This window comes from Miniopterus natalensis, chromosome 17 (genome assembly GCF_054644295.1).
Source record: "Miniopterus natalensis isolate mMinNat1 chromosome 17, mMinNat1.hap1, whole genome shotgun sequence".
Lineage (NCBI taxonomy): Eukaryota > Metazoa > Chordata > Mammalia > Chiroptera > Miniopteridae > Miniopterus > Miniopterus natalensis.
This window is the reverse complement of record NC_142097.1, coordinates 26,001,692-26,027,089: the sequence shown is the minus strand read 5'-3', so window position 1 is coordinate 26,027,089 and position 25,398 is coordinate 26,001,692. Positions and strand designations below refer to the sequence as shown.

The following is a 25,398-nucleotide window of genomic DNA, read 5'->3' as shown; positions in this document are numbered from 1 at the left end:
CTCTTTCCGTTTCGCGAGGCTCCCGTCGGTGCTTTCGGTGGCAATGGCTGCGGCCGTGGCTGGGATTCTGCGAGGCGGCCTCCTGCCCCAGGCGGGTAAGGAGAGGCCCAGGTCCTCACGGAGTGTTACGGCCGGTGCTCTCTAATCCTCGTCTCCCCTCCTCTGCTATAGGTTCCCTCCCGCAATCTCTGATTCAGATAGCTCCCGATGACCCCAGACTCTATTAATAACCGCAAACAGCAACAGCGCCAACCGTAAACAGTATTTATTGGCTATGCCCCAGGCCCCCTGCATTCTATGGGTTTCTGTAAATCATCGCCTAGGTTTTGCTCGCCTCCAGTTTACTTTGCTTAGACCACTCCCCGCCCCGACCTTGGCACTGTCTCCTTACAGTCTCAGCCTAATTGTCACTTCCTTAGACCTGCCCTTGCCACCCTCTGCAAAGCAGGGTTCCCCTGTTAAATCTGTAACTTGCACTGTGTTTATCGACCCATCACAATCTGTAATTTTGCATTTATTTATTTGTCTCTCTCTTAGACTTTAAACTCCATAAAGGCAGAACCATGTTCGTTCAGCATAAACAACAGGTGCCATAATGCTTGACATTATTAGGCATCCAGTAGGTATTTGTTTAATGAATGATTTAGTGCACACAATACACGCCAGGTACAGTAATGAATGCTTTACAGGTATTATCTCATTTAAATCTGAGAGCACCCTATGAAAAGGCGTTCTCATCCCCTCTTTACAGATGAAGAAACTCAAATTTAGACCTGTCAAGTGACTGGTCAAGGTCACAGCTGGTAACCGGGAGAAGAAAGATTAAAATTTGGTTCTTCCACCCCAAGAACTCTCCATACTCTCTGACTGTTAGAGCCACCTTCTGGCTGAACCTTTCCCTGAGATCTCATCCCGGTCTTGGGAAGGGCTGAAAGTGGGAAGCTCTAGCTTGCATTCTTTTGTCAAGAATGAAGGGGTCACTTTGGCTCAGTACTTTCAAGTGGCTCCCTTGTCTTCTGAGGGTTGTTCTGCAGCAATGCTTGCAAAGAAGAGAAGAGGGAAGGGAGACTTGTTTGGGGGAGCTCCTCCCATTTCTTCAAATCATGGGAGAAAGCTTCAGAGCAGTGCTTAGAGCAGTGTTTTTCAAACTTCAGCAGGCATCAGCATCACCTGGAGGGCTTATTCAAACATTGCTGGGCTCCATTCCAGACCTTTTGACTCAGTAGGACTAGGATGGGCCTGAGAACTGGTATTTCTAAGAAGTTCCATGGTGCTGCTGATACTGGTTTGGGGATGGGGGCACACTTTAAGCACCACTTGTTTAGACCAGGGATTGGCAAATTATGGCAGGGCTGGTCACCTGTTTTATAAATAAAATTTTATTGAAACTTAGCCACATCTATTTGTTTACATATTATCTATGATTGCTTTCATGGTACGTTGACAGAATTGAGTAGTAGTGACAGAGACTGTTTGGCTCTTAAACTTAAAATATTTACTATTTGGCCATTTAAGAAAAAGTTTATTCTCCCTCTTTTTAATGTGTTCAAAATACTTTCTCTGTGATTCTCATCTTTCCCCCCCATCCCTCTGCATAAAGAAGCGCTGGAGAAATGGGAGCCTCAAAGGGTCAAGCAACTGAACTAAGATTAGCTATTAGAAAAGGTTTGAGGATTCTGGATTTCTAGCAGGAGATTCTTCATCCCACTCTTGCACTGAGTCTAGCTTTGTGAGCCATGGTTGTCTGTGCCCAGAGGGTGGGCTTTTTCTCCATCTGGGGCAGACTAAGGCCTCCAAGAGGCTGCATCTCACTGCATTGCTATTTCCTCTCCCAGGCCGGCTGCCCACCCTCCAGACTGTCCGCCATGGTTCCAAGGCTGTTACCCGCCACCGCCGTGTGATGCACTTTGAACGGCAGAAACTAATGGCTGTGACTGAGTATATTCCCCCCAAACCTGCTGTCAATCCTAGATGCCTGACACCTCCTTCCAAGCCTTCCCAGGAGGTAAGGAGAAGACTGGGCATGTTACTTGGTGGTGGTATGGTGATTAAAATGATCTTATATCCATGGCCCTAGTGAAGAAGGATTCTAGCACATGGTCATCCACATCATTACTTCCTCACTTTGACCCCATGGCCCAGATACTTCAAAATGAAATCTGCGCTTGATTTGGCATTGGCCTTTTGGGCTCTGTGGATTGGATGGGTCTCCTGAATTTCCTTCATTTCTAACTTGTCTCCAAAAATATGTGTGTGGAAGCTATCCAAGTGTGTGTGTGTGTGTGGGGGGGGGAGCTGGGGAGGGAAGTTGGGGAGAATATATCTGTCCTGACTTGAAGGACTTGAAGCTTCCACATTTTCCTAGAAGAATGATAGCGGTTTTCTGTTTTTAAAAAGAACAGAAAGACCAGTGGAAAATTTGTGACTCCCTCGTGGTTCCTGTTATTGTAGTATCTAATAACTTCTAGTTTCTAGTTGGCTAGTGCTGCTTAAGGACTAGTTAGCTTTCTTCTGCTAGAGTCTGGGATGTGGGGAGGTGAGCAGCAATTGTAGGGTGTAGGATTTAAGGCCAGATGTTAAACCGATGCAAAAGGCGATATGAGTCATTTGGCAGAGATCCCTTAAGGACTAATGGCCGGATAGAACCCACCCATCTGGGTTTTCTCCCTGTGAAAGCAAAGAGCTATCTGAAATGAGCCGTGAAGGGTCAGCCTGTAGACTGCTTGGCAAATCATGTTTCCTTGTCTGGAACTCTTTCAGCGGGATTTAGCTTTTTCCCACCCAAAATTGATTGGTAGAAAAATTGATTGATAGCCCCCAATTCAGACAACAATAAAATCATGGAATAGACTTTTCCAACTTAAGTTTTTCCCTCATAATTTTTTCTTAAGCCAATGGTGCTTGCTACCTCATAACTATAGAAGAATCTAGAACAGCACCATGCTCCAGAACTTTCTGGAGTGATGGCAGTGTTCTATATCTGACTGTCCAATATGGTAACTACTAACCATGTATGACTATCGAGCACTTGAAATGAGGCTAGTGTGACTGAGGATCTGAATTTTTAATTGTATTTAATTTTAATTAATTTAAATAGAAATAGACACATGCAACTAGTGGCTACTGTATTGGACAGGGCAGATCTAGAATCTAGACTAGAATCTGGCACAGTAGTGAATCTTCCATTATTTTACCTTGCATGTATTAATATGTTCATGGAATTCTGCAAATAGCACCATGACTTCTAGGTCAAATAATATTGACTGGGTCAGACAGCTGACCAGTTCGGGGGGACTCAGTGTTCTCAGGTTTCAAAAACACTACCTTAATGACTGCAATTATCTAATGACAATGATAGGATAGAATGGGAGATGGAACATGTCTCTGGGAGTCAGGGCCCAACTAACCTCCCTGTACCCTGATCTTCCCGCACATTTGGGCATCATTGGAGGCCCAGCACTCATCCCTGTGGTAATAGAGGGGGAAGGAGAAGAAGCAGCTTATGTCCCCTTGGTCATCCTTTCCTGACTTCAGGAGACAGGCCTCACCCGCCTCCTCCGTCGGGAGATAGCAGCAGTTTTCCGAGACAACCGAATGATAGCTGTCTGCCAGAATGTGGCTATGAGTGCTGAGGACAAGCTTCTTATGCGACACCGGCTGCGGAAACACAATATCTTGATGAAGGTCTTCCCTAACCAGGTAGGGAGCCGCCCTATACATCGGCTCTGCCCATGTTCCCCCTCTCCTGCCAACGCAGACCCCAGCATCTCTCCTCAGATAGGGCACTTACGACTCCTCCTCTCCACTAGCAGCCCTCTCGTCTGGTGCCCAAACTGCGATTAGGGGCTGAGGAAACCCTCTGGTTGCACCCTTAGCCTAATGTGGCCTGTGACCAAGGTGGGCAGTTCTTCCTCCTGCTTGCCAATAAACCCTTCTTTCCTGCTGTGCCAGGTCCTGAAGCCCTTCCTGGAGGATTCCAAGTACCAAAATCTGCTGCCCCTTTTTGTGGGCCACAACCTGCTCCTAGTCAGTGAAGAGCCCAAAGTCAAGGAGATGGTGCGAATCTTGAAGGGTGTGCCTTTCCTGCCGCTGTTAGGTGAGCAAGCTCCCCTGCCTCTTGGGGGTGGGGTGAAGGGGATCGGGTGCTACTGCAGCCTAGTGCCATCTGCTAGGCATGAGTGGGTGAAACCGTGGACATCCTTGGAGAGGACATCCTCTCACAGATGGGGCCAGAGTCAACAGCACCTTTTGTTGAGGGCTGCCTGTCTTCTAACACCTGTGTTGGCTCACTGCCCTACATCACTTCTGCATTGGAGGGAAGATTAGGGAAGGCAGAGAACTCCACTGGGGGAGGAAGTTCAGACACCTTGAATCTAGCAGTGGAGTAGGTAGTAGGTACTAAAACCCACATAGACAAAGATACTTAAAACAAATAGCCCAAGTAAAGGGTGCTGAGGAACAGGGAGCAATGCTTCTAAGACTCCCCTGATGCTAAGAATTCCTGGAGGTACTATTTCTATATAGAAAACTGATTTCATATGTCTCTGTGGGAAGGGGCAGGAGTCTGTATTTATAACCCCCCCCCCCCACACACACACACAAACACATACTCCATGGTTCTTCAAGAAAGTTTAGGAAACAGTGCTTTAGTGGGGGTCCGGCCAGGTGAATGATTTATGTAAGGATGTTTTAGAGATTTAGGAAGGGGGGGAGGGGATCAGTCCCAAACATGGTGGGAGTGGGTGGGGCACAAGTGGGAACCAGATAGAGGAAGGCTGGGAGGTGGAGAAGGGTAATGGAGAGCAATTCCTAGGGTTGGAATGTTGTTTTCAGAGAAGAAAGGCATTTGTGGGGAGTTCACCTGACCCTGTGCTTTTCCAGGTGGCTGCATTGATGACACCATCCTCAGCAGGCAAGGCTTCATCAACTACTCCAAACTTCCCAGCCTGGCCCTGATGCAGGGGGAGCTGGTAGGAGGGCTCACCCTCCTCATGGCCCAGACCCACTCCCTGCTTCAGCACCAGCCCCTCCATCTGACCGCCCTGTTGGATCAGCATGTCAGACAGCAACATGAGGGGGACTCAGTTGTGCCAGCCAGTGGGCAGCCTGATCCTCCTGAGCCTGTTACGGACTCATAGCCAGCCTGTTGTACCCAGCCTGCCCAAAATACACCCTACCCCAGTGGCTGTGCTGTCCTTCTGGAGATGTGGAAGAACTTGGGGTGGGAGTAGCATGTGTTCCCTGGCTTCTACTGAGAATGACCTCCAATGAAGAAAGATTTCATTTCAGAATGGAGGCTTTTAACCACTGTCTTTGCCCTTTGTTTTTCTAACTTGGGACCTGACAAGAGCAAAGTCTCAGCTCTCCAGGTTCGAAGCAGAGAAGCTGAACAGATGAGGATATTATCCTCTGCCTCGTGTTCACTGTCCCTCGCACATGTCTCCCCAGCCTATGCCCTCGTTGTCAGAAAGCTCAACTAAGTAATCATGCTAAGAATGGCTTCTCTTGAGAGCCTGCTGTGCCAGACTGTATGCTAACCACTTCCTAGGTATTCTTTTATTTCTTGGGCAGAGAAGTTAAAGAGCCTGCCCAAGGTCATGCAGTTGGTAAGTGGCAGAACAGGGACTTGAAGCAGCTCTCTCTGCTCTGAAGACCATGCTCTGGATTTCTACACTAGAGCTTCCTCATTAAGGTCCCAGGTGGGCTTGGATGTTAATTCACCCTTGGGGTGTGACATGTTGTGGAAAGGTTGGAAACACTGCTTTATGATGAAAAGAAATGCATTTTACTTAGTCTGTCTTGCTGTATACAAGCTTATCTTCCCTATAGACTTATCCTCAGGGACACCTCTGACTCTCACTTCTCTTTCTAGAAAATCCTCCCTCTTCCCATTTCCAAGCCTGTTACCTCCCTGTCCCTACTCCCACAAATGACATTTCTTACATGTGTATCTTTTGGAAGGAAGCTTCCAGCTTTGCCCAGTAGCTAACATGTCTTAGGTGGTTCTGAGCAAAGGAGCTGGGGGAAAGCCAGGATTCTGTGCCAATGAGAGGTTTTGGGGGCTCTTAAGTAGAAGGCATTTAAGGCTTGGGGAGCAAAAGTTCCTAATGAAGGGGAGAGGATATTTAACTACAGGATGTTTAACAAGCATGCTCTGGGTGGACGCAAGGGTGCTGTGGGGAGAGTGGCTGTTGAGCATTCCTCCTGGACTTGGAACAATGCCACAGTCTCCCAAGTCCTAGACAGGAACCACTCTGGCAGTGGTGATCTGCAGTAGCTTTTCTGTGGCCTGGTCTAGGACCAGCTGCCCACAGTGCCCAGCTCTGTGCCGGACACCCAGAGATAATCAATGCGAAATGAATTAAAAGGCCCTTGAGGCTCCTAGATGCCAGAGCCGTTTGGCCAGCAATGCCCTGTGCTGTTGGTGACTCCCAGAACCACCAGGTGCAACAGCACCCTCCTTGGGTGGCTGGAGCTGTGCTGAGGTTCTGAATGACGCAGAGCCCAGGCATCTCCTGAGAGATGTATAAGACCATGAAGAGTCAGCTAAGGCCATGTGGGCACGAGATGGATGTGGAAGTGGCCTAAAGTATTTCTGGATCAAAGAAGAACCCCACATTGCATCTTTTACTGGCTATTAAAAATCCACTTTCCAGAAAAAGGCTTCACTGCACTTAAAGCTGTCAGTCTGTTTCACATTCGTTTCAATGAATTTTAAACCTTTCTCAAGAGCTGATTTTTAATTAGAATTGAGCAGCTGAACATAGTACTCCAGCAAAAGGGCAGAGGTGCTCAGAAAGCGAGGGTACCCAAGTTGGCTCCAGCTAGTCCTTAACAGCCAGCTGGTTCCTGCCCCAGACCTGTTCCCAATGCAGAGACTCAGCAGGCTGGGGCGGGGTTTGTCTGGCTGCATAGGTGCTTTCAGTCCTCCACCCCATGGGACCGGTGACAGCCTCTATGGGGGCCACCTACTGGCCTTTTAGGCCTTGACTGCCCTTGCTGACTGCTCTAGGCACTGTCTAAAAGGGGCATCCACCCCTTCCCATCAACCTGATAACCTTTGCTGGCTCCAAATTTTGCAGTCTATTTTCAGATGTAAAATGAGAGGCAGGAGTTAATAAGAAAATGAACTTGGGTACTAACGGGTCAAGGCCGCACTCGTCTGAGTAAAACCCTTTACCACCACTGGCTTTAGGCCAGCAGCTCCCCAGTCCTTGGTTCCTTTGGAACTGTGCCCCTACTCCCAGGCCACGGTCAGCTCTGGGGAGTCGCTCAGCCCTGAGTCCTCCGGGGAGCAGGGGGGCAGAGCTGAGCAGCTGCCCAGAGCTTGGCGGGAGGAAGAGCGGGGGAGGGGAAGGTGGGGAGATCCGGCTAGAGGGGAGGCTCCGCTGCCTCCTTCCTTCCTGGTTCCTGCCGCAGCTGCTGCCACTTAGCTCCATGAGGAGGGAGCGGGCAACTCGGGGACGGTGACTCAGAGGCAGAGCTGTGTGCGGGCCAAGGAGCACTGGCGTCCATGGACCCTGGGGTAAGGGGGCCACGCTGGCATCCGCTGACATTTACCAAGAGGGCTTCCTCCCACCTGAAGCTGGCGGGTCTGTTCCTCCGGAGAAGGGGACAGGAATGGAGGTGGAGACAGGGCACTCAGCCTCGACCCCACACCCTCTAGTGACAGAGCCTCCCCCTCCAGCTGCTGGCAGTGAGGGACCAGGATCCCACGGGCCAGGAAAAGAGCACAGGGATAGCAAACACTGGGAGAATTTGGGAACTTTCAATGGCCGAATGCAGGAGCTTTCCCCCTGGTTCAGCCTCTGGCAGCATAGGCCCTCTGCCCCGACCTCCCGGCCACCCCCGCCCCACAGTGTCCCTGTTCCCTCTGGCCTCAACTCCTCAGGTGCTTACAGGCTCCAACAGAAGATCTGAGCTGGTGTCCCAGCCTCGGGCCAACCTTGCCCCTCCAGTCCCCTCCCCCGTCTCACACACACACAGCCTCATGCATTATTGATCTCCTGGTGGAGCCAGGATGGCCAGGGCTGGAGCCAAGGGCGCCTGTGGGCACTGCTGCGGGACCTGTGCGGACCTTGGCATGTTCTCGGCCAGCTCTTCTCTGCACCCCCTTTCCCCATTGTCTATCGGCTCAGTCCCCTGCCCTCTCTGGGTGGGTGGGTGGGCGGTACTTCTCAGGAACCCCAAGCACTGGGATGATGGGAAGGGGATGGTGAGGCTTTGGGGGACACTGAGGGTCTGAGGTGAACATCCTAGGGGGGTTTGATGGGAGGAGGCACAGGGAACAATGGGGGCTGTCTCAGGCCTCAGTTTCCCAATGCAGAAAATGGGACCCCAAGCACTAGAGGATATAAGGACCAGTTGGTGGGGAGTTGGGATGAAGGGGTTGGGGGACTCTGTGGGAGTGTGATGGCAGAGGAGTCTTCCAAGCCATGGTGGCGGAGGTGCCGGGGTCTTGAAGGAAGAGGAGCTGGATTGAGATCTTGCGTGTCTAGTCTCTGAATTCCTCTGGCCTATTTTGGAGCCCCTTTCTTTACTCCTCTGCCTCACCTCTGATCACCCCCAGGCAATCCTCCAGAGAAAGCACTGAGTGTTTCCTCAGGCCCGAGAATGTGTGCTCAGGGTGGGGCTGGGTGAACTTTCCATGCTTTTCTCTGGGCACTGGCCTGCCTCTCTGAACTAGCACATCGTGGCTGCAGGAAGGTGTAGGCAGGGAGACCCAAGGAAGGTGGGGTAGGGACAGACTCAGGAGAGGCAGGACAGGTGAGCGAGAAGATGTGCTGTGTCTTAGAGGGTGCGGGAGGGGTTGGAGGTGGAGAAGGTGATAGCAGGGTCTGTGCTAATGAGATCTCTCTCTTGCTTCAAGGGCCCCCTCAGGACAAGGCGACATCCTTCCCCTTTCACCTTGCTCTGAGTCCTCAGCAGGGAGTGGTGGCCACTCCCTTCTCCATGGACTTCCAAGAGAGGGGCCCTCCCTCGCTGTCAGAGAGCACTCAATCTGCAAAGTCCAGCAGTGCCCAGCAGGTCTGAGGGCGGGAAGCAGGCAGTGGGTGGGCTTTATTTAGCCCAAAAGGGCATCACCATCCACCCCCTCCCCAACTCTGTCCTGGACTGCAGGCCTCTGAGCTGTGGGAGGTGGTGGAGGAGCCTCGGGGCTGGCAAGGTGCAGGGGATATCATGCCCGAGAGGCAGGAAGGCCACCTACTCAAGAAGAGGAAGTGGCCTCTGAAGGGCTGGCACAAGGTAGGTTGGGCAGGGCAAAGGGCAGGGCCAGATTCAGGGCAGGATGGGGATATGCTGGAGGCTGCTGGGTGGTAGTGTGTGTGTGTGTATATGTACGTTTGTGTCGAGAAGGAGAAGAAAAGTCCATGGGTATGGTTGCTCTCTCCCCACACCCTTTTCTCTTGGTCACCTGGGTCCTGTTCCTCCTGGACAACTTCACAGAGATACTTTGTGCTTGAGGACGGGATCCTTCGCTATGCAACTACACGGCAAGATGTGAGTAGGGGCCTGGCCAGGGGTAGTGGGAGGAGTCTGATCCCAAAATGCCCTGGGCAGGTGAGAGGCTTCTGGAACCCCCCAGAGCAGGGCCTGAGTCCCAGGTACGCCATTCCTGGGTGTGGGGTCTTGAGCAGGTGTCTTCCCTGGGCCTCAGCTCCCTCATTTCTAAGATGGCAGGAGTGTGACCACCCATTTGTAAGGTCACTGTCACCTTGCTAAGGGCCCTCAGGACAGTACCTGATACAAAAGTGCCCAAGAAAGGGACTTCTCCTCCTCGTCCCGTTCCTGTGCTAGGAATAAGGAATGGAAGGCCTATCAGCCCGGGTGCTCTCTTCCTCAGTCTTGTGGACCTCCGAGGATGGGGATAGTTTTCCCTGCTCTGTGACTCCCTTGTGCTCAGAATGTGACTTCTGAGTTCTGTGCACAGGAGGACAACAGAGAGGCCCCTGCTGATACTGTGACTTGGTCATGAGAGTGACCCTGCTGCCTGGCCTTTGAGCCTAGAGTGGCCTCAGGGATGTGATGGCTCTGTGGCCCAGGGGTCTGAAACCAGCCCCTTTTCCCCCCACCATACCTCCACCCCAGATCACCAAGGGGAAGCTCCATGGCTCCATTGATGTCCGATTGTCTGTCATGTCCATCAACAAAAAGGCCCAGCGCATTGACCTTGACACTGAAGACAACATCTACCACCTCAAGGTGACATCCCTGAGAGCCAGTTGGTATCTTGGCCCCCCAGCCTGGAAGAAGCAATGGGGCACACAGGAGGGGGGAGAGGGGCTGAGGGTCTGTCCCTGAGTGACAAGAAGGGAGCTCCCATCGTGTCCAATAGCCAATGGCAAACCACCTTTGTTGGTTGTTATATGAACAAACAGAATGAAGAGCCCAGACATGGGGAAGCTGTGCTCCACCCCCCTGCCGGGGCCTTTGCATAAGCTGGACACTAAAGGGAGAGCCTGCTTGCCTGGAGGCCAGAGCCCCGACTTCTTGCCCCTGGAAAGCAGTCCTCCTTTCATGTGTCCCTCCCCCCTCACCATCACTTCTGTAGATCAAATCCCAGGACCTATTCCAGAGGTGGGTAGCCCAGCTGCGTGCCCACCGCCTGGCCCAGCACCTTGACATGCCCCGTGGTCCCCTGCTCAGCAACACTCACCGCAAGGTAAGATGGGCCCTGGGGCAGGAGATGTGGGGATTCGGGTGTGGACGCTTCAGGGAACAGTGAGATCCAGGGAGATGGGTACCATTCTTCCTGACCCTTGACTCGCCCCACAGGTTCCTGGTGCCCAGCTTCCCACAGCAGTTAGTGCCTCAGCTCTACCTGGGGTTGGACCTCGGGAGAAGGTGTCTTCTTGGTTGAGGGGCAGTGATGGCCTAGACCGCTGCTCTCATGGTGAGGGGCCCCTGGCACCACCCTCTGTGGGTAGGTTTAGATGGCATAGCAGTCACAAGAAGGAGAAAATGTCAAAATGCCATCTTCATCCCTGCCTCAGGGAGCCCCAGTCTGATGGAGAGACAGCCCCTGCCTCCAAGCTGATTGGATCTACTCAGGCCCTGTCCTGGGAGTCCCTGTCTTACAGAGGGTGGCGGGAAGGAGCGCAGGGAGGGGGGTTCTAGAATTGGGCTCCTGGAGTACGGGTTGTGATGTTGCCCGGGGAGAGGGGGGTGCAAACCAAGTGAGGCAGCAGAGTGAAGGTGGGGTGTGGGGACAGTGGTGACTGGGCTGCTGGCTTTCCCGGGAAACCAGTGTGAGGCCAGACTAAGGGTGGGAACTGGGAACTGCTGTGGGCCCATGATCAGGGGTGGGGGGGACAGTGTCAGGATTTCCCTGGCTGCCAGGGCACGTTGTGGAGGAGGAAGGAAAGCTGGGGCCCAGGCTTTGGGGTGCTCATCCAGTGTTGGAGGACTTCCTCATTCATTCTCCCTGCAGAGCTCTCTGAGTGTCAGGGGAAGCTCCAGGAACTGCACAGACTCCTCCAGAGCCTGGAGTCCCTGCACCGAATCCCCTCAGCCCCTGTTATCCCCACGCACCAGGTGAGGTTCAGGGAAGGATGCAGGTTCCTGCCCAGGGGCCTCTCTCCTGCTTGCTGCCTTCATCCCATCACTTCCTGGGACAGGTCCCCAGTCCCCCTTATGTCACTGCTGTTTTCAGGAGAGGCACGCATCTGCCTAGTTGCCTTTCCTCCTATCTCCACAATGCTTCGGGGTTGTCTTTCTGTCCCTTTGGAGCGGCCCCTCCCTCCTGTCTGCCAGGGTGTTGGTCTTCTTTCTCTGGGATATCACTTATCTCTTTGCCCTCCTCTGTGGCCATCTGCCTCTCCTCCAGGCTTTGATGGTTGCTGCCTGTTTTCCCCACCCCGAGAGTGAAACTTCCCTCCCCTTGACTTGCCAGGCCTCAGTGACGACTGAGAGACCCAAGAAGGGGAAACGGACCAGCCGCATGTGGTGCACGCAGAGCTTTGCCAAGGACGACACCATTGGACGGGTGAGGTGGGGTGTGCACCCCAGTCACTGGGGTGGGATGCTCTGAAGGACACTGTCCCCTTCAACCCCTCTTCTTCCCCCACAGGTTGGTCGTCTTCATGGCTCTGTTCCCAACCTGTCTCGATACCTAGAGTCCCGGGACCACTCAGGACCTCGTGGGCTGCCACCCCCAGACTATGCCCACCTGCAGCGCAGTTTCTGGGCCCTGGCTCAAAAGGGTGAGTGTGCTGGAGGGTGGTGAGGAGCAGGGGGGAGAGGAAGAGGCATCTGATGCCCTGCCCCTGCCCTCACAGTGCACAGCTCCCTCAGCAGTGTCCTGGCTGCCCTCACCGCTGAACGGGACCAACTGAGGGATCTGCACCAGGGTTCCGAGCTGTCCAGAATGGGGGTGAGGCTTGGGGACAGGGTGGCCGGTGGGAGGGGGGACTTGAGACTAAGGACTGCAGGCCTGGAGGTGATGACAAGTCTGGGCCGGGAGAGGGTGTGGCAGGGGCAGTCTCCGCATGGCAAGGCAGGGCAGGCTTCATCCTTCTGGCACCCTTTCCCCTCACCCTCTCCCTGCAGGTCTCCGAGGCCTCGGCTGGCCCAAGGCGCCTCCATTCACTGTCCATCTCCTCGGACACGACAGCCGACTCCTTTAGCTCCCTCAACCCTGAGGAGGTAGGAGCCAGGGTGGGCTGTGGGGACCATTTCTCCTGGGCCTTCTGTCCTAGCAGGAGTGAAGGCATGTTTGGTTTTCAGACCCGAAACAGCCCAGAAATTCTAGCTCTAGGCCCTTTCATGTAACATTGGCAGCAGCCACCTCTTGGTCATTACTTTACAGTGTACAGAATGCTTTCACTTAATTCAGAGGCCTGTGAGGCAGTGATTCCTACCCTCAAGTTCATAGATGAGGAAACTGAGACTCAAAGATTCCCATTGGTGGGCCCAGGCTCTCACACTTGTGGACCAGCTGAGCTGGGAGTTAGGAGTTCTGAGAAAAGACTCCAGGGCCCTCCATGGGTTTGAATTTGGCTCCACTACATGCCAGCTTTGTGACCCTGAGCCTCAGTGTTGTAATCTGCAAAGGGGGGGCAATAAGTACACCTACCTCCTAGGGTAAGCTTCAGGACTGATTGAGTTAATACACGCAGAGGGCGTGGAGCTGGGCTTAGAGTCGGTGCCCAGGAAGTGTAAGCAGTTATTGTGGAACTTCCCCGCTGGTGTTCATTCCACTGCGCTCGCCCCCGTGTGCTTCTTCTGCTCGGCAGGTTTCACACTCAGTCCTGGTTGTGCTTCCCTCTCAAGGGAGCTGCCAGGCTAGGGGAGCCCTGCCTGACTCTTCCAGCTTGGCTTGACATCCGTCCTGCTCCCACAGCAAGAAGCTCTGTACATGAAGGGGCGAGAGCTGACCCCGCAGCTGTCTCAGAGCAGCGTGCTGTCCCTCGCGGACTCCCACACAGAGTTCTTCGATGCCTGTGAGGTTCTTCTCTCCGCCAGCTCTTCTGAGAATGAGGTGAGGGAGGCGGGAAGCTGGCAGTAAAAGGAGGGGATCCTGTGAATATAGGGGTGGGATCCAGAGACTAGAACCTACAGATTCCCAAATCCTTTCTAACCTCCTCAGCTGCTATCTTTAGGAATACATAGAACCCTGCTGGATTTGAGGGGTCCTGGTCATAAACTTCAGCTTGGGACCCTTCTCCAGTTTGATGTGCTTTATCCCCATTGGGTTCTCCTGAAATTGCTGTCTCAGCTCCACCCCAGCCATTTTCCTGTGACCCCATTTCACACCTAGTGCTTCCTTGCTCCCTGCCCCCCTCAATCTTAGTAATCCCAACTTCCCTTTGTGTCTTGCCAAGTCCCTAACCCCAGTCATAGGGCCAGGCCCTCCCTCTCCCAAGGTGGCAGGTGATGCCAGGCCTTCCAGGGCAGTGTCTTAGGGCTCAGACCTCCCCAAATATATTCTCTTCCCCTTCCCACCAAAGGGCTAGCTGGGCAGAGTCTTGCCAGGCCCTGGGCATTGCCCAGCTGCCCGGGGGAGGCCCAGTCTGCCCGGCCTGTCATCTGTCCCGGCCCAGGGCTCAGAGGAGGAGGAGTCATGCACCAGTGAAATCACCACCAGCCTGTCTGAAGAGGTGCTGGACCTCAGGGGAGCTGAGCGCTATCAGAAAGGTGCCAGCCAGGTGCTGGGGCAGGGAGGGGCTGGAGGTGGTGGAGAAATGGTGGTGTCCATAGCCCTGGCCCCTTGGAGAGGCAGTTCTTTGTGGTGACTGGTGGCTGTGGGTGCTGACTCTAGAGGTGACCCCAGGAGGTGAGGAAGGCTAAACTGTGAGCTCTGGAATGTTCCAGGAGTGGCTCCAGAGGTGAGACAGGCTCTGGCCTGGGGCAGACCTCCATTCTAGTTTTCTGAAAAGGGTCAGGTAGGGCCTGTAGAGAGGAAAAAGATGCCACTTTGCCACTTTTTAGCAGTGTGGCTTTGGACATGTAATTTTATTTGTTGGAAACAGTTTCCTCATCTATGAAATGGACTGAGTAATCTATATCCTGACATCAGTTTGTGTTTATGAAAGAAACAGAAGGCAAGGGTGGGGACTCAGAAAGGGCTTCTGGGATACAGGGTTTCCCTGCTGCCCACCTAAATCCCCTGGGAGCCTGTCAAGAATTAGATCCCCAGCCACCCTCCCCCACAGTGAGTTGAAACTGGGACTTGGGGTGGGAGGCAGCCGGGCCTTGGGCCAGGCCTGCTGTATCTGGACCCCAGAGAGTGACATGGCTGGGGTGGGCTCCAGGGGTGTGTGTTCCAGGGAGAGCCCCAGGGCCACCCCGTCGTCGCTGCCTGCCGGCGGCTAGTGGGCCTGGGGCTGACGTGAGCCTGTGGAACATACTGCGTAACAACATCGGCAAGGACCTGTCAAAGGTGTCGATGCCTGTGCAGCTCAATGAGCCACTCAACACTCTGCAGCGGCTCTGTGAGGAGCTTGAGTACAGCAGCCTCCTGGACCAGGCCAGCCACATCGCCGACCCCTGCGAGCGCATGGTACTGGCCCCCACCCACCCTTGGCCCAGTCAGGCTGCCTCTTCCTCCCGCGGGCCCCTGCCTCCCAGAAAATCCTGGCTGGGCTTTTCCCTGGCTGCCCAAGTCCTCCAGTCCTTGCTTGCAATGGGGTGGTGTCTCCTTCTCTGATCCCCGCCACTCCCGGTGGCATTCTCCCGCCCTTCCTCCTGCAGGTGTACATCGCAGCCTTCGCCGTCTCCGCCTACTCCTCCACGTACCACCGAGCAGGCTGCAAGCCCTTCAACCCTGTCCTGGGGGAGACCTATGAGTGTGAGCGGCCTGACCGAGGCTTCCGCTTCATCAGTGAGCAGGTGCGGGCCCCAGAAGAAGGGGGCTGGCCTCGTGGGTGGCGGGGGCAGGGAAGCACCTAAGCGTCAGAGGTGCCAGGTGCCAGGGCTTGGGAGAGAGCATGGAGCCCTTAGCTTGGTGCCAGGTGCTGGGCCACATGATGGAGGTACAGAGGGCTCTACTCGAAGGAGCTCTGCACTTAGTGTGGGAGATGGACTTGAAACAAGGAGTTACTGTGCCACATTCTAGAGCTGGGATCATGGGAGAGCACAGGAGGTTATTCAGCTCCCCTTGGGAAGGCACGCTCTAGGGGGTGATCTTGAGCTAAGTCTTGAAGGATGAATTGGAGTTTGCCAAGAGTACAAGGGGGTGGTTAGAATGGGATGTTCAGACAGTGTAAAGGAACAGGGAGAGCATGATCGGAAGGAGTTACAGACAGGGCTGGAAGACAAAGCAGGGCCAGCCCCCAGGGAGCCCTGTAGGTGGTGAAGGTAAGGAGGGGTTTGTTGTTTTTAAATCCTGAAGGCTATGGGGAGTCATTGGAGGCTTTTAAGCAGTAGAGTGACATACTCAGAATTACGCTTTATAAAGAACACTCAGGCAGTGGCATGTGGTCACAGAAGGCCATTAGGGGGCCATTTCAGTCATTTCTCTAAGAGCTGATGAGGACCTGCGCTTAGGCTATGGCAGCTGATTGGGTGGATGGGGGATTCAAGAGTTATTTATGTATTGCCTTCGACAGGACTCAGTGGTCAACAGAATGTTCTTACAAGAAAGGAATAGGGGGGCGACTGATGAGAGGGAGAAGTCTGTGGTGGCCTGGAATTCCGAATTTGGGGATTTGGTGGGTGTGTAGTGTTGCCAGTTAGCAAGATGGAATGTATGTGAGGAAGGTAACTGAAGTAGAGAGACTCCTGGTCCATGGGGGCTTGACTTCCAAGAGGAGACGTCCAGCAGGCGCTGGGCATGTGGGCTTGGAACTCCTCGGAAAGCACTGGGTGGGGGTGGCTAACAGATCAGGAAGTCACCACTTAGATGGCAAGTGAAGTCACTCCTCCCAGAAAGGGCCTGGGGAGGAGTGTGGGCTCGGGAGGTGGAAGAGCTCTGAGGTAAAGGGGAAGGGGGGGGCGGGCCACTGGACTTGGAGGGTTGTCATTAGCATCCTGATAAGGGAGATTTCAGACAAAGGCTGGGGGCCGAGGCTGGATTACAGTGAGTGTAAAGTGGAAGTAAAAAAGATCTCTGGCCGGTTTTGCTCAGTGGTTAGGGTATTGGCCCACAGACTGAAGGGTCCCAGGTTCGATTCTGGGCACGTACCTCAGTTGTGGGCTCAATGCCCGGCCCTGGTCAGGGCGCGGGTAGGAGGGAGCCAATCAATGTGTCTCTCTCGCCAATGTCTCTCTCTCCTCCCCCTTCCACTCTCTCTGAAAAACAATGGAAAAAATATCCTCAAATGAGGATTTTAAAAAATAGAGAGAGAGAAATGCAGAGTATTTCCAAAAAATTTTATTATGGGAGAAAAGAGGAGGAAAAGAGGGTAGCAGCCAGAGGGGGAGATAAAGGGTTGAGGCAATTTTTTTGTTGTTGTTTAGATTTTAAATGTTTTTGAAAACCTGGTGATGAGTTCACACAGTCCAGTAGTGTACACAGTAGAAAGTGACCCCCACCGGCACCTCCGAGGGGCAGCAGCTGCCAGTGTTGTTTTCTGCATGTGTGAGCAGGGATGTGCCCTACTAGAAAGGAAAGGTTTATTCTTTCTTCAAGGTAGAAGAAATAGGAGATATTTCTATTTGGAGAGAAAGAGATATATAGAGGGAAAGACTGTGGTGCAGCAAGAGGGGCCTTGGGAGGAGTGAGGGGCCTGCAGGAAAGAGTGGGAGGCAGCTTGGAGGAGGAGAGGGGCCCTGGCCTGGCAGTGGGTCAGGGTGGGAGCCCATAAATTGGTGGAAGGAGTTGCTGGCTTCATTCTTCCTCTGATTATGGGGGTGAGTGTGGTTTGAAGGGGATGGCTTGGGTGTAGGCAGGCTCTCCGGGGATTGTGGGTGATGCTGAGGTCCCAGGAACTACAGGAGTTCAAGGTTCCAGATGTGGAGCCGTTCCCAGGAGCACAAGGTCAGGGTTTTCCAAGGGTGTTATGTGGAGGCTGCAGGGTGATAGAAGCCTTGGAGAGAAGAAGGTGAGGGAAGGGGTTCCTCATGGGAGGGTTGGCTGTCAGGCAGGGCACAGTGGAGTCCCCACCTGTCACTAGAGAACTTTATAGGCTTTCGCAGGGGTTCTGAATGGCACCATAGACAGGGGTGGCAAGGATGGCTCTGGAGGGGAGTGAGTGAGAACTTAGGGGCCTCATGGACAAAGAGAAAATGATGGAATTTGGGTGGTAGCCAAGGATTACAGGGACAGGAGACCTGGAACTAACTGATCTTCTGGTTCATAGGGGAATTGGGGGTGGGGGTAAGGGACTTTCGGGGGCCTCAAGGGCAGCCTCAAGAGAACCTCCTTGCTCACCAAGGTCTCCCACCACCCCCCCATCTCGGCGTGCCATGCAGAGTCTGAGAACTTCATTTTCTGGCAAGGTGAGGAACGGGGGGCATGGTGGGGTGGACCTGGGGGTGAAGGGCAGATGGGCGAGGGGCTGGGACACTCTGGTCTTATCACTGCTGTCCCTCTCCCTCCCCAACCCAACTCCAGACATGAAGTGGAAGAACAAGTTCTGGGGAAAATCCCTGGAGATTGTGCCCGTGGGGACAGTTAATGTCAGCCTGCCTAGGTGAGTGTTCTTACGAGCTCAGCAGCCAGGCCCAGTCCATAGGCCACCCTCCTCCAGGCTGGGAAGGGGAGGTGGGAGGGACAGGATAGAAAGGTCTGGCCTGAAGCTGCTTAGGATTGGGATGGTGTCTGTACATGTCCCCCTCTATTTGCAGCAGTTTACAATAGAGAAAGATGATACATCTAAGCTTGGTAGAGCTGGGAGGGCTCATTGAGGTCATCTGAAGCAGTGGCTTTCACACTTTTTTGACTGTGACTCACAGCAAGAAATGCATTTGAGATTTCAGGCCAACATGCACTCCCCCCGCCAACACACCCTTGAACTGATCTCAGAACTGGTCACCAACCACATTTGAAACATCCTTAGACAGCTCACTTTACAGGTGGGGACCACAGCCAGGGCAGAGGGGCTTACCCAACATGGTCCAGGAGTTACCCAGAGGCCAGTGTCAGGGGTGGGGGGAGCATGGGCTTCAGGGCCAGAAGTCCTGGCTGGGAGTCCTGGTTCTGCCACTTACTAGTTCAGCAAATGGCAAAAAAAAAACACAACTTGGTGCCTCAGAAGCTCAAGTTCACTCTTCTATAACATAAGAGTACTGTAATGAGTAACACTGATGGAAGGAGGGCAAACAGGGTAGTAGAACAGAGCCACCACCGTCCCTGCATCCAAGGGCACAGCCCCTGTCCGTGTTCTCATCTCCATGACTTAGGCACTCAGGAGCTTTATTAATGAATGCAGATGTGTTAGTTGAATACTTTCTGGGAAGGCTGCTGTGCTTTGTAAAGAAGTCACCCTTCACAGCAGAGCCAGAGCCTGGACCCCAGGGTTTCCTCCACAGACCCACATGACCTGCTACAAAGCAACAGGGGCTCGCGGCTCAGGGTGGGCTTGTTCTCCAGGGCCAGCCAGCTGCCCTCCCATGCTCTGTCTCCCTCAGGTTTGGGGACCACTTTGAGTGGAACAAGGTGACGTCCTGCATTCACAACATTCTGAGTGGCCAGCGCTGGATTGAGCACTATGGGGAGGTCCTCATCCGGAACACAAAGGACAGCTCCTGTCACTGCAAGATCACCTTCTGCAAGGTGGGCACATGCCCCTGACCCTGCCCGGCCACCCCCAGCAGCTCATGCTAAGGGAAGGGGAGGGGACGTCTCCCTAAGCCACCTGCCCCCACCCCAGGCCAAGTACTGGAGCTCCAACATCCATGAGGTGCAGGGTGCCGTGTTCAGTCGGAGCGGCCGTGTCCTCCACCGACTCTTCGGGAAGTGGAACGAGGGATTGTACCGAGGATCCCTGCCTGGTGGTCAGTGCATCTGGAAACCCAGTAAGTGGGGTGATCGGGGAGGGCTAGGCAGGGTGAGGGAAGATATGGAAGTCCACCTGCCCCAGCCCTTGCCTTCTCCCCAGACTCAATGCCCCCAGACCATGAGCGAAACTTCGGCTTCACTCAGTTTGCCTTGGAGCTGAATGAGCTAACGGCAGAGCTGAAGCGGTCACTGCCTTCCACAGACACTCGGCTCCGGCCAGACCAGAGGTCAGTGCCGGGCAGGCTTTGCCCTAGAACCACCAGCCTCCTCCCTCCCCCACATGGGCTTCCAAATAGAGCTGCGACTGTGTCCTTCCTTCCCTCAGTTGCCTCAGGGAGATGGGGCCTGTTTGGGGGCTGAGCCAGGCAGGAGACAGAGGCCTCGGATTTGGGGGCCCCTGAGGGGACAGTTCCGCTGATGGCTGTCTGAATTCTCAGGTACCTGGAGGAAGGGAACATACAGGCTGCCGAGGCCCAGAAGAGAAGGATCGAGCAGCTTCAGCGAGACCGGCGCAAAGTGATGGAGGAGAACAACATTGTCCACCAGGCTCGCTTCTTCAGGTCCTGCGCCCTCGCCCTGGTCTCTGCCTCTGAGGCTTCCCTGTGCTCCGGCCCCTTCCTGCTTTGAAAGGGGCTGGCATTGGGAGGCAGCATCTCCAACTGGCCTTCATTCTGGATGTTCACTCTTCTCATTTCATGGCTCTCTTCCCCCAGGCGGCAGACAGATGGCAGCGGAAAGGAGTGGTGGGTGACTAACAACACGTACTGGCGGCTGCGGGCCGAGCCAGGCTACGGGAACCTGGACGGGGCTGTGCTCTGGTAGCCCTGGCTCCAGGGGCAGGAGGCTCCGGCTCCTCCCTCCTGCCTCCACTCCCACCACGGACCCACGGACGAGGCCAGGCTCCCCCACTCACTGCCCTGGAGACCAGAGAGACAGCCCTGGCTCTGGCCCTCTCCCCTCTGCTGGCCAGAGGGGCTACATCTCAGCCCATCGCCCACCCCATGTTTGGGGTAAAAACAGGATTTGTGCTTCCCTAGTCTCATTGCCCCCGTAACCGGCATGTAAGACCCTTCTTGCTCTGTCACCCCCTTTCTTCCCTGTTGGGGTACTTGGGGGAGGCTCCAGGCTCTCCAGGATCTGCTCCCCATTTTAGTGCCTTCATAGGACACAGGGGACCCCTGGATGCTCCCCAGGCTTTCTGAGCCCAGGGCTCTGGCCCCAGCTGTGTGGTTGGGGTGAGTGAAGGAGAGGAGACGACCTTTTCTTCCACCCCATCCCACCCCTCTCCAGCATCTCTTGGTGCCCTGGTCCAGCGGGGCTCCCTTTGCTTGGTCCCTGGCAATCTCTCATCCTCCTGGATCCCTGTCCCCCGAACTGCAAAACACCTGTGGCTTTCAGCTCCTTCAGCCCTGGTCCCAAGTGGTTTCCTTCAGGATCCTCCCAGAGCAGCCAAGGCCTCTCCAAGAAGCAGGAGTAGACTGAGCAGGCAGGACGCCTGGCCTCAGAGCCACCGGGAGTGAGTGTGTGTGAGAGTGTGAGTGTGTGTGTGTGTGTGTGCGCCTGTGTACTGCTTGCAGGCGAGCAGGGTTCCTCATGCGGCCTTGACCTGGGTGTCTGCCGCTGCTGCTGCTCATTTTCACAGTCTGCCTCTGACTAAGGAGAATTGCTAACATTCCAAGCTCCAATAAAGACTGTCCCAAACTTTGGCCTGTGACCATTCACTTAAACACATGTGTTCAAACTCAGCAAAGGCCCATAGCTACCCTCTTTTCTGGGCTAAAAAACTGATGTCATCTCCCTCCCTTAATCCTCACATCCTGTCAATACTACCTCACGTGTCCCTCAGCTCTGGCCCTTCTAGAAACTGTACCCAGCCTAGGCTGGGCCCAGCCTCAGTCTGCTCCCTTTCCTGCTCTATTGCAGTAGCTTTGGAGCCCCCAGGCACTTCCATTGTAATGCTGGCTTTCAGGGTGAGATTTTAAGAGAAAAACTGCACCTTGTACCTGCTTCAAATATCTCCATTGCTTCTGAGTGCCTAGAGGAAAAATCCAAACTCAGGCAGAAAACAGTGTGGTCCCTGTCGCCCTCTGGCAGAGTGTTGACCCCCACACCCAGCATCCTCGGTCAGGGCTGTGCCTCCACCTCCACCGCCAGATTAGTGAGTGTTCAAGGACAGGTAGGAGGGAGGGAAGAGACTAGAAGGGACTGGAGAACAGGCCAAGCTGCAGTTCCTCTCACTCCCCTACCACCTAGGCTGAGCCCAGCTGTTATTTCAAAACTGTGTGATCTTGCTTAAGTGCCTTATCTCTCTGTTCAGACACTTTGTTCCTTCATTTGACTTTTTTGTATCTTAGAGGAGGCCATATGGAGTGGCCCAAGCTCTTGAATTCTTTAGTTGTCTCAGCCTAAGCCCACCCCACTGCAGCAGGCCCCAGGCCTGCCCTAGTTTAATGGATGTCTCAAGAGCAAGTTGTGCTTCCTCTGGGGTTTGGCAAGAACAGAGGGGACCCATGAGCTAAGGTAGCCCTTCCAAGCCTAGCCCTTTTCTTCCCCCTCCCCCAACCCTGGGGGGGGGGGGCATTTCCACAGTTTCCGGAGAGTGTGAAGTTAAAACAAACACACTTGCCCTGACACCACATACCAGAAAACCTGAACCCATCGCAGCAAAGCCAGAGCCTGCACACATTCAGGACTTTTTTTTAAAAAAACCAAGGTGTACTACCCTCCCCCCACCCTTTCCACTCAGAGCAACACAACCTGACCCACCAGCCTGTGTTCAACTTCCACATAGTTTAAGAATTAGTTTCAAATAGAACAAATTGCACAGTTATTTTTCAGAGACGGAAAACTAGCAACACCTCTGCCCACAAGAACCAAGCCCTCTGTGGCTTGTGCCATCGAGACAGACAATCTCCTCCCAGCCTGGGCACCAACTCAACAGGAAGGGAAATGGTCAGATTGCTTTGCTCTTGCTGGGGCGCAGCAGTTGAGGGCTTTCCTGCTGGAGGACCGTTGTCTTCTTAGAAACCCCCCCATTTGGTCAGGGTGGGTCATTGCTGACGTGCTCAGGCCAAACTGTGCTCTGTGGACAGAGTGAGAAGGGCCCAAAGCAGCTGTGGTTGGGTGGTAGCCACCTCCCAGCCACTGGGAGACCAGCTGTGGGTGTGGTGCTCAAGTCTAGTCTGAGGCAGGAATGGTGGGCCCTATTCTTGAGCCTATCTCAGTCCAGTCCAATGGCACACAGGAGGACTCCTCGCCAGTGGGCCTTGGGGCAGCCCAGCGCAGACCTGGACCCTCAGTTTTGGGTGGAGAATACGACAGGCCTAGGGCAAAGGGGAGGAATGTGGGCTGAATGGCCTCACATCTTGGGAAAGGTAGGAGATGGGACAGATCAGTTTGTAAAGCTGGGGACGTACTTCCCCAGATGAGCAAAGAAGGTCAGACCTTGAAGAGCAGGGGAGCCTGGTCAGCGTGGCTCAGCGGTTGAGCATCTACCTAGGAACCAGGAGATTGAGGTTCAATACCCAGTCAGGGCACATGCCCGGGTTGCGGGCTCCATCCCCAGTCAGGGGCGTGCAGGAGGCAGCCAATCAATGACTCTCATCACTGATGTATCTCCCTCCCTCTCCCTCTCCCTCTCCCTCTCCCTCTCCCTCTCCCTCTCCCTCTCCCTCTCCCTCTCCCTCTCCCTCTCCCTCTCCCTCTCCCTCTCCCTCTCCCTCTCCCTCTCCCCTCCCCCTCCCCTTCCCTCCCCCCTCCCCCTCTCCCTTCCTTTCTCTGAAGTCAATAAAGATATAAAAAAAAAAAAAAAAAAGAGCAGGGGAAACCCCTGGGCCCAACAGTGGTGGCAGAGGGAGTGGGAGGCAGGCAAGAGGGGGCAGTTCTCACCTCACCTACTATGGGCCCTCCAACCCCAACCGCTCCATCCAGAAAGAGAAAATGTGTGTGTGTATTTTAAAATTTAGCTAGTGAACAGCTGGTGGAGGTGCCTAGGTTGCAAGGGGCAAAAAGGCTGGAAATACTTATTACCCCCAATCCCCTGAGTCTTCTGGAGAGTGGTTTTGGAGGTGTGTGTATTTGTAATAAACCGGAGAGGGGAAGAGTGCTGAACCAGGCAGGGAGCTGGGTGTCAAAGATCAGTACAGTGGGACATCAGTTGAACGTTGAAAGTGGGTTTTATTCAGCGACTACTGATGGAGGGGGAGGCTGGCATTTAAAGGGAAGAGGGAGTGGGGAGGGGTCGAGCACCGTTCCAGCAGACTCAGAGGTGAAAATGGTCAGTGTGAATGCCATTAGGCGGGGAACCTGCTGGCTGGCTTCATGATGTCGGGATTCTGTCTTCCCATGGAGATGGGAAACAGGCCCTAGCCTTCCTGGTTTGTAGGAGATACCTGTGTACCTCAAAGGGACAGAGGAAGGAGTCACAACTGTAGGCCCCCCCTTTTTTTAATCCTTACCTGAGGATATTTTTTCCATTACTTTTCAGAGAGGGTGGAAGGGAGGGAGGGAGAGAGAGAGAAAGAGAGACATCGATGTGAGAGAGACACATCGATTGGTTGCCTCCCACATATGCTCTGACCAGGGCTGAGCCTCGAATCTAATTGGGGACCTTTCAGTCCACAGGCCAATGTTCTAACCACTGAGCCAAACTGGCAAGGGCTTGTAGGCCTTTTTTAGTAAATACCTTAAGAAAGGAAAGTCAGGGGCCTACCATCAGCATTTGGCTAGAACAGACAGTAAACTCTTCTGGCAGCATCAGGCTTTCTGAGGCAGGCATGGTAACGGAGACTGGGGTCACCCTAGGGACTCAGCCTCAGGCTGCAGGAGGCCATGCTGGAGTTTGGTGCAGGGGGTGGGTGGAGTCATTATGTACTGGGTTCTGCAGTTCTCACAGGGCATTTCATGTCCCCTCCCTGAGGTCAGGGTAGGGACCTGGCCCTGTGAAGCTGGAGAGGGTGTTCAGGGCAAAAGGAGGCTGACAGGCCAGCACCTGCCTCCCTATCCCGCTCGGGCATGTGGCTGAGGTGGAAGGGCGTGGGGTTCCCACCAGCACTGCTTTCGGAGGAGAGCAGTGGGGCAGTGGCGGAGGCAGGCAGGGGTTCCTGTGTTTCCAACTGATGCCTGCTAAGGATGCAAAGGTCTTAACATGTGACCTCAGGTCCACTGGCTTTGGTCAGTCCCTGGACTGTCTTACTCTACTCCCAGTTCTCTCGAGGCACCTTAAAGGTCCTGGGGTATGTCACCTGGTCTGTCCCGACTCTTCAGGGAATACTCAGGGGCCCTGTGGCTGGATCATTAGCTTAATGATGCCTCCTTCCTGGAAAGGACCCATTGAACAGGTGACTTCCCCCCTTAGACACCCTCTGGTTCCAGCATTGGCAGAAAAGGAGGTGGGCTTAGCAACCTCCCCCTACCACCCATTTCTGCACCCCTTAGGTGGTTATGGAGGGCAGAATTCGATGTCAGCAAGCCCCTTGCAGGCTGCTCTGGGCCAAGTCTTGCTCAGCTAATCACCTATTCCTGGTGCAGACACTTAACCAGACCACCTGGCCTAACAGGTTCAGGAACTGGTCCACCCTTTTTATTTTTTTAAGTTTGTTGTAGTTTTTTAAAGATTTTTTAAATTGATTTTTCGAGAGAGAGGAAGGGAGAGGAAGAGAGAGAGAAACATGGATGTGAGAGCAGGACATGACCAGCTGCTTCCTGCATGCCTATGGGGGATGGAGCCTGCCACCTGGGCAAGTGCCCTGACCAGGAATCAAACCAAGCAAACGTTCAGGGCCCAGGGCGAGGCTCAACCAACTGAACCACACTGGCCAGGGCTCCGCCCTTATTCTTGCCACACTCTCATCCTCTCCTCACCTGTCCCCTAAGGGCCAATGCAGAGAGGGGTCACTGAGAGCTCTTGAGGTCCCCAACAGACCAGAGTCAGCTCATCGTGGGGTTCTGGGGCAGGGCGTCCCCAGGAAGTGGGGGAGCTTGGCGCTGGGAGCAGGGGTTCTAGAGTGCTACCCGTG

At 54.1% G+C, this 25,398-nt stretch overlaps 2 protein-coding genes across 2 annotated transcripts; both read left to right on the top strand.

Moving 5' to 3' along the window:
- The first annotated feature begins 11 nt into the window (after nt 1-11).
- MRPL10 (mitochondrial ribosomal protein L10) lies at nt 12-5,295 on the top strand. The gene is made up of 5 exons (XM_016202232.2): nt 12-95; nt 1,836-2,005; nt 3,535-3,699; nt 3,952-4,096; nt 4,882-5,295. The coding sequence occupies exons 1-5, from the start codon at nt 44-46 to the stop codon at nt 5,136-5,138; spliced, it is 789 nt and encodes a 262-aa protein (XP_016057718.1). The 5' UTR covers nt 12-43; the 3' UTR covers nt 5,139-5,295.
- Nucleotides 5,296-7,386: 2,091 nt separating this feature from the next.
- OSBPL7 (oxysterol binding protein like 7) lies at nt 7,387-21,087 on the top strand. Its single transcript, XM_016202312.2, has 23 exons — nt 7,387-7,525; nt 8,870-9,027; nt 9,121-9,246; nt 9,448-9,501; nt 10,090-10,203; nt 10,553-10,663; nt 10,777-10,894; nt 11,432-11,535; nt 11,894-11,986; nt 12,071-12,203; nt 12,279-12,373; nt 12,550-12,645; nt 13,343-13,480; nt 14,043-14,136; nt 14,754-15,001; nt 15,193-15,330; nt 17,817-17,880; nt 17,996-18,074; nt 19,012-19,156; nt 19,254-19,398; nt 19,482-19,608; nt 19,819-19,941; nt 20,095-21,087. Exons 2-23 carry the CDS (start codon nt 8,953-8,955, stop codon nt 20,201-20,203), a joined length of 2,529 nt encoding a protein of 842 aa, XP_016057798.1. The 5' UTR covers nt 7,387-7,525; nt 8,870-8,952; the 3' UTR covers nt 20,204-21,087.
- Nucleotides 21,088-25,398: the final 4,311 nt, after the last annotated feature.

Coding starts and splice junctions, on each gene's coding strand:
- MRPL10 (XM_016202232.2), top strand. CDS start 44: ATGGCTGCGGCCGTGGCTGGGATTCTGCGAGGCGGCCTCCTGCCCCAG. Junction 3,700..3,951: donor TGAAGGTCTTCCCTAACCAG/GTAGGGAGCCGC, acceptor CTGCTGTGCCAG/GTCCTGAAGCCCTTCCTGGA. Junction 4,097..4,881: donor GCCTTTCCTGCCGCTGTTAG/GTGAGCAAGCTC, acceptor GTGCTTTTCCAG/GTGGCTGCATTGATGACACC.
- OSBPL7 (XM_016202312.2), top strand. CDS start 8,953: ATGGACTTCCAAGAGAGGGGCCCTCCCTCGCTGTCAGAGAGCACTCAA. Junction 15,331..17,816: donor TCCGCTTCATCAGTGAGCAG/GTGCGGGCCCCA, acceptor TTGCTCACCAAG/GTCTCCCACCACCCCCCCAT. Junction 19,157..19,253: donor GCAAGATCACCTTCTGCAAG/GTGGGCACATGC, acceptor CCCCCACCCCAG/GCCAAGTACTGGAGCTCCAA.